At 42.8% G+C, this 13,465-nt stretch overlaps 1 protein-coding gene across 2 annotated transcripts in view; it reads right to left on the bottom strand.

The window, feature by feature from the left end:
- LOC122547913 (antizyme inhibitor 2-like) overlaps positions 1-13,465 on the bottom strand; it is a 94,355-nt gene that overhangs the window by 45,637 nt on the left and 35,253 nt on the right. For both annotated transcript variants that reach the window (XM_087987003.1, XM_087987004.1), the window contains exon 3: positions 8,690-8,863. In XM_087987003.1, the coding sequence (XP_087843129.1) occupies positions 8,690-8,863 (174 nt within the window). The remainder of the gene's footprint in view (positions 1-8,689; positions 8,864-13,465) is intronic.

Here is a 13,465-nt window from a genome sequence, read left to right as displayed (position 1 = left end):
TAGGTTTAGTTGAAATCGCAAGGTTTTGGAGCATTGCTCCTTCACAGAGAGAAGTTCATTTGATAAAAGAGCAGCACTCCAAAAGCTTGTGATTTCAAATAAACCTGTTGGGCTGTAACCTGGTGTCTTGTGATTTCTAACTTTATATGTACCAGTTATGTTCATACTGTGGCTGCAAAGAATCGGTCAAAGGCTAGGAATTTTGTGGTGAACAACTCACCTCCTGTTTCCACACTGCCTATCCACCATCTAAAACTCTGGAGTCAGGTGTGTGATGGAATACTTTCCACTCACCTGCAATGTTCCTCCATCATCTCAAGAAACTCATCACCATCCCAGATAAAGCAGCCCACATGTCTGGCCCCCATTCCATTACATTCAGTCTCTTCACCTCTAACACAGATGTACTGCAGTAATACAACTTCTGGCAGCATCTTCTAAACCTCCTAATCCCTATCCTTGGAAGGACATACCAGCACCTGCAAGTTGGCTTTCAAGGTATGCACCACCTAATGTGAAATTATCTTGTTATTCCTCAATACTTCTGGGTTAGCGCCCTGGAATTTTCTTCATAGCACTGTGTGCATTTTTACCGCTAGAACTGCAGCAGATCAAAATGGCAGCTCACCACCACTTTCTCCTGGGTAATTAGAGAAGGACAACAAACACTGGTCCAGCCATTGATGGCCAATCACATGAATGAATAAAAGAAAATTCATGATTTTCAAGTCCTCTATTTTAAGTTCATGACTCTCATGACTTTTTAACTAAGTCTGAGTTGTGCTGAACTTTTGGGGGATTTTTCACTATGAGGCTCTGCCAGTGTTTTTTTTTATTAAACTCACCATATTAATTGCCTTATAATGTTTCTTATACACAATTTCTGTTCAACTTACCTGTCTGTGTTTTTCTACCAAAAGACTGGCACCTCTTACATCTGTGCCATACTTAAAAAGCCACTGTGCACCTGGATGAGCAGTGGCAGTCCAAAGCCGCCCAGTTCATTCAAAGACAGAGTTGGAACATGTCAGAGAAGGGAAGGATATTATTAAACTGGAGAGGGTTCAGAGAAGATTTACCAGGATAATGCCAGGAATGGAGAATTTGAGTTATGAAAGTTGGCTGGATAGGTTCGACATCTTTCACTGGAGTGTAAAAAGTTGAGGGGTGACTGTTCAGAGGTTTATAAAATCATGAGGGACATAGACAAGATGAATAACAAACATCATTTCCCGAGTTGATGGAGTTCAAAATAGGGGGTATATTTTTAAGGTGAGCGGAGAATGATTTGAAGAGGACATAAAGGGCAACTTTTTTTACACAGACTGATTTGTGTGTGGAATGAATTGTCAGATACAGGTATAGTTTCAATGTTTGAAAGACATTTGGATAAAAATAAGTATATGCATAGGAAAGGTTTGAAGGGATATGGGCCAAACGCAGCTTGGTGGAACGAATTTGGGAAAGGAAAATGGTCAGCATAGACTAGTTGGACAGAAGGATCTTTTCCCATGGTGTATGACTGTGTCCTTATAAAAGTAACGTGGAGGTCTTGGTGGTCTAGAGGAGAGGTGTCGTCTTTCCGGAGAGCTGGCAGAGGAGGCTGTACCACCTCACCCTGCCAGCCTATTCTGTGGTTGCCACCTCAGGATTGCATAAAACATCTTCTCTCATTTGTTCTCACTCCTGAAACTCCCACACCATCAACCTTGCAAGCCCTGAATGCTGCCTCCTCATGCCCTGGGAGACCTTTTTCTCCTGTATTCATTCACGGGATGAGGGCATTGCTGTCTCGAGAGCATTTATCGCCTAGGCCTATTTGCCCAGAGGGCAATTAAGAGTCAATCACATTGCTGTGGGTCTGGAGTCACACGTAGGCCAGACCAGGTACGGTTGGCAGCTTCCTTCCCTGAAATACATTAGTGTGCCAGGTGGGTTTTTCCCAACAATTGGCAATGGATTCATGGTCATCATTAGACTCTTAATTCCAGATTTTCATTGAATTCTAATGCCAGCATCTGCTCGAGTGAGATTCGAACCTGGGTCCCCGGAACAATGGCTGGATCTCTGGATTATCGGTCCAACAGCAATACCACTAGGACATACCTCATCACCATTGGCCCATATGCACTAGGACAGTCAACCATCTCACTCATTCCTCCTCTTTCTATTGATACAGAATACAGCCCACAGCTGAACAGCATAAACCCATGTTGTTGTCCACATCCAGATCCTCACCGTATACGAGTCCTTGCAGATGATTGGGACCATTCCTATGTCATTGAGATGGCCATGTCCTACCAAATGAGTAAGTATCACTCTTCATTCCTTTGCCATTCTCACAGTAACAATGCTGTCAGTCTCATTCACTGCACATCACTTCAAACCACAGGCCACGGTACCATCTTTCTCTTGTTCTACAAGTGTAGTCTCTGCTAATCTTCCCATGAGCTCTGCAGAGAAACAGCCAGATCCTCTGAAATTGCCATCCTGGAGCTCTGAGAATGGAAGTATCTAAGGCTCAGAAGAAGCTCTCCTCTGAGGGAATTCACAGGGGAAATCATAGTCAGAGAAAGTGTGGGAGCATAATCTGGTGAACACGTCACAGCGACAGCTCTACAGAAAGTGGAACTCTAGATGTAGGTGTGTGCTGAGAGTCTACTACATCAACTGGATGTAGGGAGGGTACAATGTGTAGGCATGGCTTCGTGCCACAATGAGACCTTTGACCCTCCTCACACAACATCCCAAACGGTCCCTCTGTGCATAAAGGTGTACCCATCAATGAATCAATGCTGAGGGATGTCCAGGAAGAAGGCAGCCTGCGTGCTTGTGTGTTGTACATTGTGAGAATCCATAAGCAATGTTCTCTCCCTTTCAAAGCCCAATGATTGGTGGTTGCAACAGACCTTCCCTCACAGGTGAGTCAAATCCAGGTGGGTTCACAGCTATTTTCTTCCCCATTAAGCACTGTCAGTTGCCAGCACAATGTGAGGTGACATGGAGTGTTCCTTTGCCTCAGCCTAAATGTGTTGGTGAGCTGCAAAACATGCACATCCCCTTTCTAGTAGCTCAACCTGAAGACCCGCAGACTTTACATTGCCGTAAACCTCCACTCCAACTTTCATATGCCCCTACACCTGCCTATCTTACACACCCAGGCACTGACATATGAGGTAACCACACTAGGTGCAGTCATACACTGCTTCTCCCACTGAAACCAGGGTGTCCCTGACTATGGATGACATTCAAGTCCCACGTTACACTCTATCCAGCCATGTTTTAATGTATTCCCTTCCCCCAACCCACTGTGCAGCCACCGTTCACAATTGTACTTGAAATAATTCCACAGAGGCTGGTATCCTGTCACCAGGTCACCCTTTGATTACACATGCATAGTACCTGACACTGACCTAGCTAGCACAGAGCTAGCTCCTAGGTTGAGCAGAAATCCTGTCAATCTTGTTTATGTCTGTCAGCCAGGACTCCGTTATTGAACCAGGTTGACTGCCCCAATCAGGTAACTCATATTCTATGAGGGCCACCTGACTGACCTTATTCCAATCACAATAAGCGCCCTTGTTCTACATTCTGTGACATAGGTTCATTCTTTTTCTAGTAACATCCCATGGGGCATTTTCACACCAATCTGATGCCCCTCACTCTGCCTTAGATACTAAGGCATGTACCAGACCTTAGCCCACCTCTTGCACCCAGAGAGTCTCAGCTAAATATCATCTTCAGGCAATAACAGTGTCAATATTGCAACATCTGCCATGTCCCTCTGGTCCTCGGAGGTTTCTTCATTGCTTGGCAGACAGGAAGAACCCATGGGTTCTGTCAGTCTTGCCAGGTGTTCAGAGGAGCAGGTGTGTTTTGCTTGTGCCCTGTTTGTGAGGTTACTGCTTTCATGTTGTCCTCTTGCTTGTTCAGGCCTGCCTCCCTTTCCAGAACTTAAGCTTGCATTGATCTTGCCTCTTATCCATGCAGGGCTATTCCCATGGTTTCTATGCCAAATTTTATCCCCTGAAGAAAACTGCCTCCCTCACATAGATAGGTCTTGTGTCCAGCACTGGCATTCCTGATGATGTGTCACTGTCCACCACCACCTACACAGGTCCAGGAAGATCAGGTTTGACCTGGTGCAGAGTCTTCTCCCTATTATAACTCTTCTGGAACTATCCCTGTAGTTGAATGACATGTATCCCCAATAGAAACCAGCACAGTTTGGCTTCTTTAATCCTCTCAAAGTTTGGTCCTCTCTTTCTGCCAGACCATTGGACAATGAATGTTACGATACAAAGCTGATATTGAACGCCTTTAGAAAATCATTGAATTCCTTGCTGATAAATAATGTCTGTGACCAATACATCTGGAAGTTTGTCTATTACAAAAGATGTTCATGGTGACTAAGAACATTAAGCTGATGGAAGGACTGTCAAAGTTGACATGTAATGGAATCCAAGGTTTACCTGGCCATGACAACAATTATGAGGGGCCTGCTGGCAGTGATTTTTGACCATGTTGCACTCTTGGCACTGCCCTACCCCACCCTTGCAGCTGTGTCTGCACCCAATCGTCACCACTAGGCATAACCTCTCAAGAACATCTTCATTTTGGAAACACCTCAATAACCCTGATGGAGTTCAGCCAGTACCTGGTGGTGTTCTTTGCTTGGGACAATTATTCTTGCTCCTAATTATATGCAGTTCTCTATGGTGATCTCGTCTCGCCACATCCAGAAAGATTTCAGTTCTCGTTGCGATGGCAACTTTCTTTTTTCCCCCATCAATACCAGCTATTTTAGTTTGGCCAGGACAGGATCTTTTATGTCCACAATCTGATATTGTCAGCAATGACCAGAAAGGAGTCCAGAAAGTTTAACATCAGACTGACTCTTCCAGTTGTCACCAGCGGTGATGTGTCTGCCAGTGGAAAACAGGCACTTGCCACTTGGCCACGTGGACGATGTTAGAGCTTACCACTGCACTTAACTGAAGCTATGAGCAGCATGGCCTTGTCCTTTTAAATAAACCAAGGAGGGGTTTGTGATCTGTCACTATTACAAATTTATATCCTTAAAAGATATCAGAGGAACTTTCTCACACCAAAGATGACCACCAAACTTTCTTTGTCTATCTGGGCATATATTCATTCAGCGAGTTTTGAGAAGATTTTCACTCTACATTAGCCAACGTCTGGGGAGCTATCAGGCGTTCCTGTCCACTGGTCCACCACTGAGCCACCACTACCCCAATATCACACAGACAGGCATCACGTGACAGCACCACATCTTGCTTAGGATCATGTGTGCCAACACTTTTGATGACACTAGCTGTTTCTTCACTTCTGTAAAGACTCCACCTTGGCTATGAGACATTTCTAAGAATGACTTTTTTACAGTCACAGATTTCAGGATGTCAGGGTGGAAGCCAGGTTACGTGTCAATTTTCTGTAATAATTCACCAACCCAAGGAAAGACCTAAGCTCCAATATGGACGGAGGAGCCGGGATATCTTTGATCATCTCTTTATCTTCCAATGGGTGTAACCCAATGTGTTCGACTGTGTAGCCCAAGTGGGTCATTTCGGTGTCTGGAACACACATTTTTCCCTTCTAAGGCATATACCCAATTGGGAGAAACATTTAAGCACCAACTTCTCCATGTACTCTTTATTGGTCTTCCCAGTTCTTAGCACATCATCCAAAAGAATAGCTACCTGGGATTGACATTGTAAAATATTCACCATCATCCTCTGGAAAATGGCACAGGCTGATGATACCCCAAAAGGCAGTCTCTTGCATATTGGTAAAATCCCTTATGAGTATTAATTGTAACATACTCTTGGGACTCCTCATCAAACTGCAATTCCAGGTGCACAAGGCTCCCGTCTGTGTTTGTGAACAACAGGCTCCCAGCCAGTTTTGTATACAAATTTTCTACTTGAGGGATTGTGAAAAACGGTTTACCATTTGTTTGAAATCCCTACACAAGAGCAAACCAACTCATCAGGCCTCACAATCGGTAAGACAATGCTGTCCATTCTGCAAACTATACTGGTTTGATGACTCCTTCGCTTTCCAGCCTTCTGAGTTCTGCCTCTACTTTTGCACATAAGCCAAGTGGCACTGTGTAGGCCTTGCAGAATCATAGTCAGCATGTTCGGTGGCCTTGGCCCCTTTCATAGTCCCTCGACCTTCCTGAAAAGCCTCCTGCTATTCAATTGGAACTTTACACAGGCATGCATTTTCTAATCTAATAATGTTGAGCCAACCAAGTTGAATTTTTCTCAATCAATTCTGCCCCATCAAGCTTGTGTTGAGCCTTTGACTACAATCTGTGCTAATTGAACCAGCTGCTTTTCATAAGAGACCAAAACCAGAGTTGTACCATTAATGTGTCAGAGTTCCCCGGTGTAGGTTCTCAGCCTGCCCGAGGTCTTACACAAAGTTAAGGGTTGGAGTCCAGACCAAATTTTGTTAAAGACTTCTTCTGTGATCACTGAAATGGCAGCACCGATATTGACTTTCATTTGAAGCGGGTAACCATTTGACCAGATGTTTATTTTCATTGGCTCTGATTTGAATGTTGTGAAGCAATTTAACTGTTTAGACCAGCTGGTGGTGGACTTTCAGGATGTACAGTCTCCTCGATATCACCCTCTGAGATCTCTTACTCAATTCAGGCTGAGTGGGACTCTTTTGCTGTCTCACATCTGCATACCAGCAGCAATTACAATGGCCTGCCAGCCTAATCCTGAAGAAAATGTTGACTGTTTGGCCGAGGCTTGGCTTTGTTTTGGGGTTTTGCCGTGGGCTGACCTCGAGTGCCTCTATACAGGATATGTCCTGAGTGAGGCTGCGCAATTGCCTTCAGCCATGTGGTGTCCCTCAAGTTGACCTGAGGAAGGTGTCCACTTGCATCAGAATACCCTGCTCCACTTGCTGCATTATCTTTTGACAATGCCAGTTGTAATGACCACTTGAAGTCCAGTTGGGCTTCAGCTTGTAAGTGGTTACATCATTAATCACACAAACGAAACAGTCTCTCAGCATCTCAACATGGTTAAATCAAAGATACGTGCTTCTGCTAGGCATCTTAACCTCGTCAAAAGTTGCAAACTGATTCCCCAGTTCTCGAACTGCTGAGTAAAACCAATAGTGTGTCAGAATTAGTGGTGGCTTTGGGCCACAGTATTTCTTAACCATATCCACCAACTCTTGAAAGATTTTCTTATCTGGTGCCTCAGGAAACTTTAGACCCCTCAATAATTGAAAAATAGCAGGTCTACAAGCTGTCAGGAGAATTACTTGTTGCTTTTCATCTACCCAATGTGATTTGCCTGGAAAAAAACCCATATATTTTCCATATACTGGGCCCAGTCTTCAAGAGCAGGATTGAATGGGTGAAGCTTCCTTATTTGCAGCGTGATGCCAGAAATTCTTACCCCAACTCAAAGATGACTGTTGCATGCAAATTTCTTCAGGGGCATGTTTGTCCTCTCGTCACCAGTGAAATAACTCCCCAGAGACTGATATCCCGTCACCAAGTCACGCTTTATTTAAACATGCAAAGTACTTGACACCGGTCTAGCTAGCACAGAGCCGGATCCTAGAGTGAACGGAATGCCTAATATTCCTGTTTATATCTGTCAGCCAGGGCTCCCTAATTGGACCAGGTTAACAGCCGCAATAGAGAACTCATATTCTATGAGGTGCACCTGGCTGATCTCATTCAAACTATTACAGTATTGTGCCCTTTCCCAAAGCCTAAAAGTCCTAAGTGCCAAAGAGAAACCTGCTGAAATTCAGTACCATGACAAAACTGCCTTTTTCCCCTCCCACCCTCAACCACGCACTCTTCCTTCCTTTTTTTTGGACAGATAAAATTTAGGCTGTGGCCCATTCTCTTGATTTGAAATGGAATTATAATGGAATAACTTGACCCCATTGCTTTTTTGGCACTTCCAATCATCCTGTTGGTTCATTTTATAAGCAGAGCAAATTGTTCACTCAATGGGAGATATTCATCTATAGGTCTCTTCATATAATACAATACTGACAACAATATGTAACAAGAAAATATCACACTGAACCTGAAGAAAATGGTGTCCCGTCAGAGAGAAGTGAAAGAACAATTGAGGCCGTTGAACATTATTTCAAAAGGGAAGATGCTTAAAAGAAGGGAGGGTGCTTGTGAGGCTCATAAGTTAGGAAAGAAATCCAGAAGTAAGGGATATCCCCCAGTATTGCAACTGAGACAGGAAGGAACCAGGCTGTGAGTTATAATCAACCGTAATCTGTGCTTGTGGGGTTGTACAGTTAGAGATCATACAGATGAGGTACAGCAAGGCCATAAGAGGGTTTGAAAGTGAGGAGAATTACTTTAACTTCTGTTTACAGGACACAGCTAACTAGTGTAAAAGACATGAACTGTTCAAACTCTGAATATATGATTGAATTTGTGAACAGTAACCTCTCACAAGAAGAGCATAAAGGAAATCACTCCTTGAGACGAAACTAGGTTTGACAAGTGGAGGTGTGAAAGCGACAAAATCATCTTAAGTAAATACAGACATAATTTTGTCAATGTCACTTATATAGTATGGGAAATATTATACTATGTGAAAATAATGTAGTTATCAGACATACATTTCTGTAATTTTCTAAGCTTTTTACCCAGTCCTACCTTACTGGCACAGTCAAAGCCGAGTCCCATTTGAGCAAGAATCTGAGCCACTGGTTTGCTGTTGTTACATTTCACAGCGTAGAAAGGTTTCACTCGGGGCAGAGCCCTCTGCCATCGGAGATGCTGATGTACAAGATCACCCAGATCAGCAACAGAGAAAGCATCTGTGTTCTCCTGTAATAACAGAAACTACACTCAACTCAATATGATACACATACTTCTTCCAATAATTGCTCTTCACTGGACATCATAATTTCAATGCAAAGTATTGATTCAGAAATGAGAACATAATTATTCAATTCAGCATTTCAATGGTTTTATTAAAATCATTCCAGATGTTCGTTCCAGGACTCAGCTTGTAAATTTGCTGCTCATCAAGGAACTCAACCAAAGGTCGGAATGGTGCTAAGATAAATCTGTGAGCTGTTCTGGACTATACTTTACCATTACTAAATGGTTAATATTCTAAAATAGGCTGCCTTGAATTAACCTGTGGATTACGGCAAGTTTATAAACTTGACATCTGGAATACTAAATGAGATACAGCCTGTGATGAAGTCTGCACAGTAGAAATACTGAAAGTACAATCTTACAGTCAGAATAGACTCCTCTGTTTTACTCATCCTGTTTATGCTTTTGTGTGGTTTCTTCAGTATTGTTGGAACTGCACTAACACAGGCGAATGAAGAGTATTCTACAGAATTCTCATCCTCTTAACTGTTGTTGTCAACATAGAATATATGTAACTGTTAAGTTCAGTTTCCGGTGAATGTAACCTCCAGAATGTTGATAATGACATTTTCTTTGCGGAATCCCTCACTAATTGTCACAGAATATCCAGGTCTTGTTGCATACAGATATGGACTGCTAATATCCAAGGAATCATGGATGGTGTTGAACATTGTGTCATCATCAAGTGAACATGCCCTTTCCTGACCTTATGATGATCAGAAGGACATTGATGAAATGGCTGCAGATGGTTGGGCTTAGGGCATTACCTTGAGGAACTCCCACAGATTTGTTCTGGAGCTGACATGATTGACCTCCAACAACCACAACTATCTTCCACCTAATTTCCATTGATTTCACTTTTACTAAGTTGCCTTGATGACACATTCTCAAAACTGACGTAAATAGGAATCAAAGGGAAAGCTCTTCGCTGTGTTTTGGGCAAGAAATGCAGGTGAAATGTGAAGAAGAAAATTTTATATAGGGGCAGTAACATTCTTGAACCTACTGCCCACAAAGTTGGTAGCTGCTGAAAAAAAATCAAAGATTCGAAGAGGAAATCTAATGGGCACTTGAAAGAAATCAACGTGCAGGGCAATGGGGATTGAGAAGCACAGTGGGACTGACTGGATTGCTTCATGTACAGCTACCATGGATTAAATAGGATGAATGGCCTTTCCTTCTTTGCCATAAATTACTCTAAGATTGAATGCCTTTTTTAAATTCACTTGTGGGATATGGTTGTCACTGGCTGGCCAGCATTTATTTTCCATCTCCAGTTGCCCTTGAGAAGGTGGATGTGAGCTGCCTTCTTGAACCACTGCAGTCCATGAGCTATAGGGTGACCCATAATGCCTTTAAGGAGAGAATTTCACCATTTTGACACAATGACAGTGAAGGAACAGCAATATTTTTCCAAGTCAGGATGGTGAATGGCTTAGATGCAAGCTTGCAACTAGTGATTTTTCTATGCATCTGCTCCCTTGTCCTACTGGATGGAATTGGTCGTGGATTTGCTATCTAAGGATCTTTGGTGAATTCTGTAGTGCATCTTGTAGATAGTACATAGTAATGCTACTGATTGTTGATGCTGGAGAAAGAGAGTACTTGTGGATGTGATACCAATCAAGCATGCTGCTTTGTCCTGGATGGTATCAAGCTTCTGCAATGTTGTCAGAATGTGGTGGATTGTTCCATCACACTTGTGTCTTGCAACTGGTGGACAGGCTTTCAGGAGTCAGGATGTGAATTACCTGCCACAGTCTTCTTCTGCTTTTGACCTGCTCTTGTAGCCACTGTGTGTATATGATGAGTCTAGTTAGTTTCTGGTCAATGGTATGTTGATTATGGGGTATTCAGTGGTGATAACATCATTGAAAGTGGTTAAATTGTCTCTTATCGGAGGTAGTCATTGCCTGGCATTTGCGTGGTGCGAATGTTACTTACTATATTTCAGTGCAAGCCTGGATGTTATTCATATCTTGTTGCATTTGAAATTGGACTGCTTCAGTATCTGAGGAGTCGCAACTGATGCTGAACAGCAAGCATTCATTGGTGAACATCCTTATGATGGAGGAAAGGTCCTAATGATGCAGCTGAAGATGGTTGGGCCTAGGACACTATGCTGAGGATCGCCTGTAGAGATGTCCTGGAGCTGAAATGACTGACTTTCAACAACCACAACCATCTCTCAATGTGCCAGTAGAGAGTTTACCCCCTGATATAGATTGATGCCAGTTTTTCTGGAACTCCTTGATATAACACTGAGTGAAATGCAGCCTTGATTTCAACGACTGTCACTCTCACCTCACCTGTAGAATTCAGCTCTTTTGCCCATGTTTGAACCACGGCTGGAAATCAGGAGCTGAATGGCCATGGCAGAACCTGAACTGGGCATTCACTGAGCAGGTTATTGGTGAGCATGTGCTGCTTGATAGCATTATTGATGACACCTTCCATCACTTTACTGATGATTGAGAACAGACTGACGGGGCATAACTGGCTAGGTTGGATTTGTCCTGCTTTTTCTGTACAGAACATACCTGGCCACTTTTGAACATTGTTGGGTTGATGCCAGTATTGTAGCAATACTAGACAACTTGATCAGGGGAATGGCAAGTTCTGGAGCTCATGTTTTCAGTACTATTGCTGGAACTTGATCCAGGCCCATTGCTTTTGTATTATCCATTACCCCAACCATTTCTTGACAACGTGAAGTGAATCAATTTGGCTGAATCCTGGTATTTGTGATGCTGAAGACCACTGAGACAAATCATCCACCTGGCACTTCTGATTGAAGACTGCTTCTGGACATGGTCATTAAGTTGGTTAAGGGCACTGTTTGGTTTCTAGATGCATGTTCTGACATCCCTGTTAATAGTGGCATCTCTAGACTATTTCTGTGACCTGAGATCAGTGCTGTTAATGGTTATTTCTGGTCCTTCATAATCTCTGTTTGGTGCAGTTTGAAATGTTACTTCAGTCTTGGGGAAATTGATACGGAATCTGATGTTTTTGAGAGCCTTTGTGAATGTCCTTCACTGTTGTGAAAAGCTAAGGGACAGTAACCTGTCTTCAGGCTATCTGTCTTTGTTGCCTCTGTGACCTTGGGGAGACCTGCAGAGATTAAATAGCTGCCTTGGACCAAATGTAATGTTGACTGCTGTAGGTCTGTCATCAGTGTCATACATGTTACAGCAAAGGAGAGGTTCAATGAGAATTTAATTAGAATATGGATAGAAAGAGTATAACTGAAATAAATGCTAGTCACTTAAGAATGGGGAATTAATGTGAAACAAAGACAGGGCAGCAAACTAAGAAAAATATTTTGTCAGATTTTACAGTAAAGTGTTCCAAGAATAGTAGATAATGAGACAGCAAAAGGGAGGGTGAAACTGAAAATAATAATTATCACCTGAGAAAAAGTGTGAGATAAGTTCAGAGACCAAAGGCTGACATTTCCCTGGAATTGACGGCTTGCTTCTCAGGGTCTTAATGTGGCTAGAGAGATAATGGATGCTTTGGTTATAATTTTCCAGAATTCCCCAGAGTTTGGAAAGATCCCTGTGGACTGGAAAGCCACAACTATGACATCTTCATTCAGAGAAGAAGGAAAAAACAAACCAGGAAACAATAGACCAGTTTGTCTATTGAGGTATTATCCCACAAGAACAGTAACCACTGCCATTCACTACTCTACAGTCTGCAGAGAGCTCAGGAGGACAAGAGTTACCAAGTCAAAGAAGAGCTTCATGTGAAATAGGATCCTCAGACTTCACTGTAGCGACCTCCAGATGAGTGACAGCCAGAGCAGATGATGCCTCATGATGATCCATGTCTCTGCCAAATGCTGGTCGAAGTGCAGTCCCTACCTGGTTACCCTAAAGGAAACACTGCCCTTTGTTTCGGAAACTGCTGGGGGCCTCTGTAGCACTTAGTAGATACCACCTCTTTCAGAGCTCACTGATTCTCTCTTCACAAGAGCTGACTTAATGAATTTATTTAAAACAAAAATAGAAAGTGCTGGAGAAACTCAGCAGGTCTGGCAGCATCTGTGCGAAGAAAGCTTCTGATGAAGAGTCACCATACTCAAAAAGTTAACTCTGTTTTCTTCCAGGATATTCTTGCCAGGGCACTTTTATAGCTCAGAATTAGTCATACTGATTATTCTCAATAAATGTCATCTTGTTAAGTGCATAGTTTGATTATATTTGTTAGTTTGTGATATTTTATTAATTTAGCCACTTAATTCATCTTCTTTAAATGCCTCTTGGGCCACTGCAATTCATGAATTGTCACTTCCATGTCAACCATCATTTTTGGATTTCGAGGTTTGTTTTTAAGCTGTATGCCCTTCTTGCTGCCACCCTCCTCATTTATACATGGACTCGAACTTTTACACATTGGTTTGCCCGCACTCAATTTGGACTCTGTCCCAACCAACAAGTCCTGGAGTCAGACTTGAGTCTGAAGACATTTGGCTGATAGGCAAGAAAGTTACCACTTTAGTTCCTGCTTTTTCAGTTTAGACATAAAGCTAAGTGAGTT

Source organism: Chiloscyllium plagiosum, unplaced genomic scaffold (genome assembly GCF_037043375.1).
Source record: "Chiloscyllium plagiosum isolate Xiang-an unplaced genomic scaffold, Cpla_swu_hap1 HiC_scaffold_5, whole genome shotgun sequence".
Lineage (NCBI taxonomy): Eukaryota > Metazoa > Chordata > Chondrichthyes > Orectolobiformes > Hemiscylliidae > Chiloscyllium > Chiloscyllium plagiosum.
Note: the sequence above shows the minus strand (reverse complement) of the source record. Positions and strands in the feature narration are given on the sequence as shown.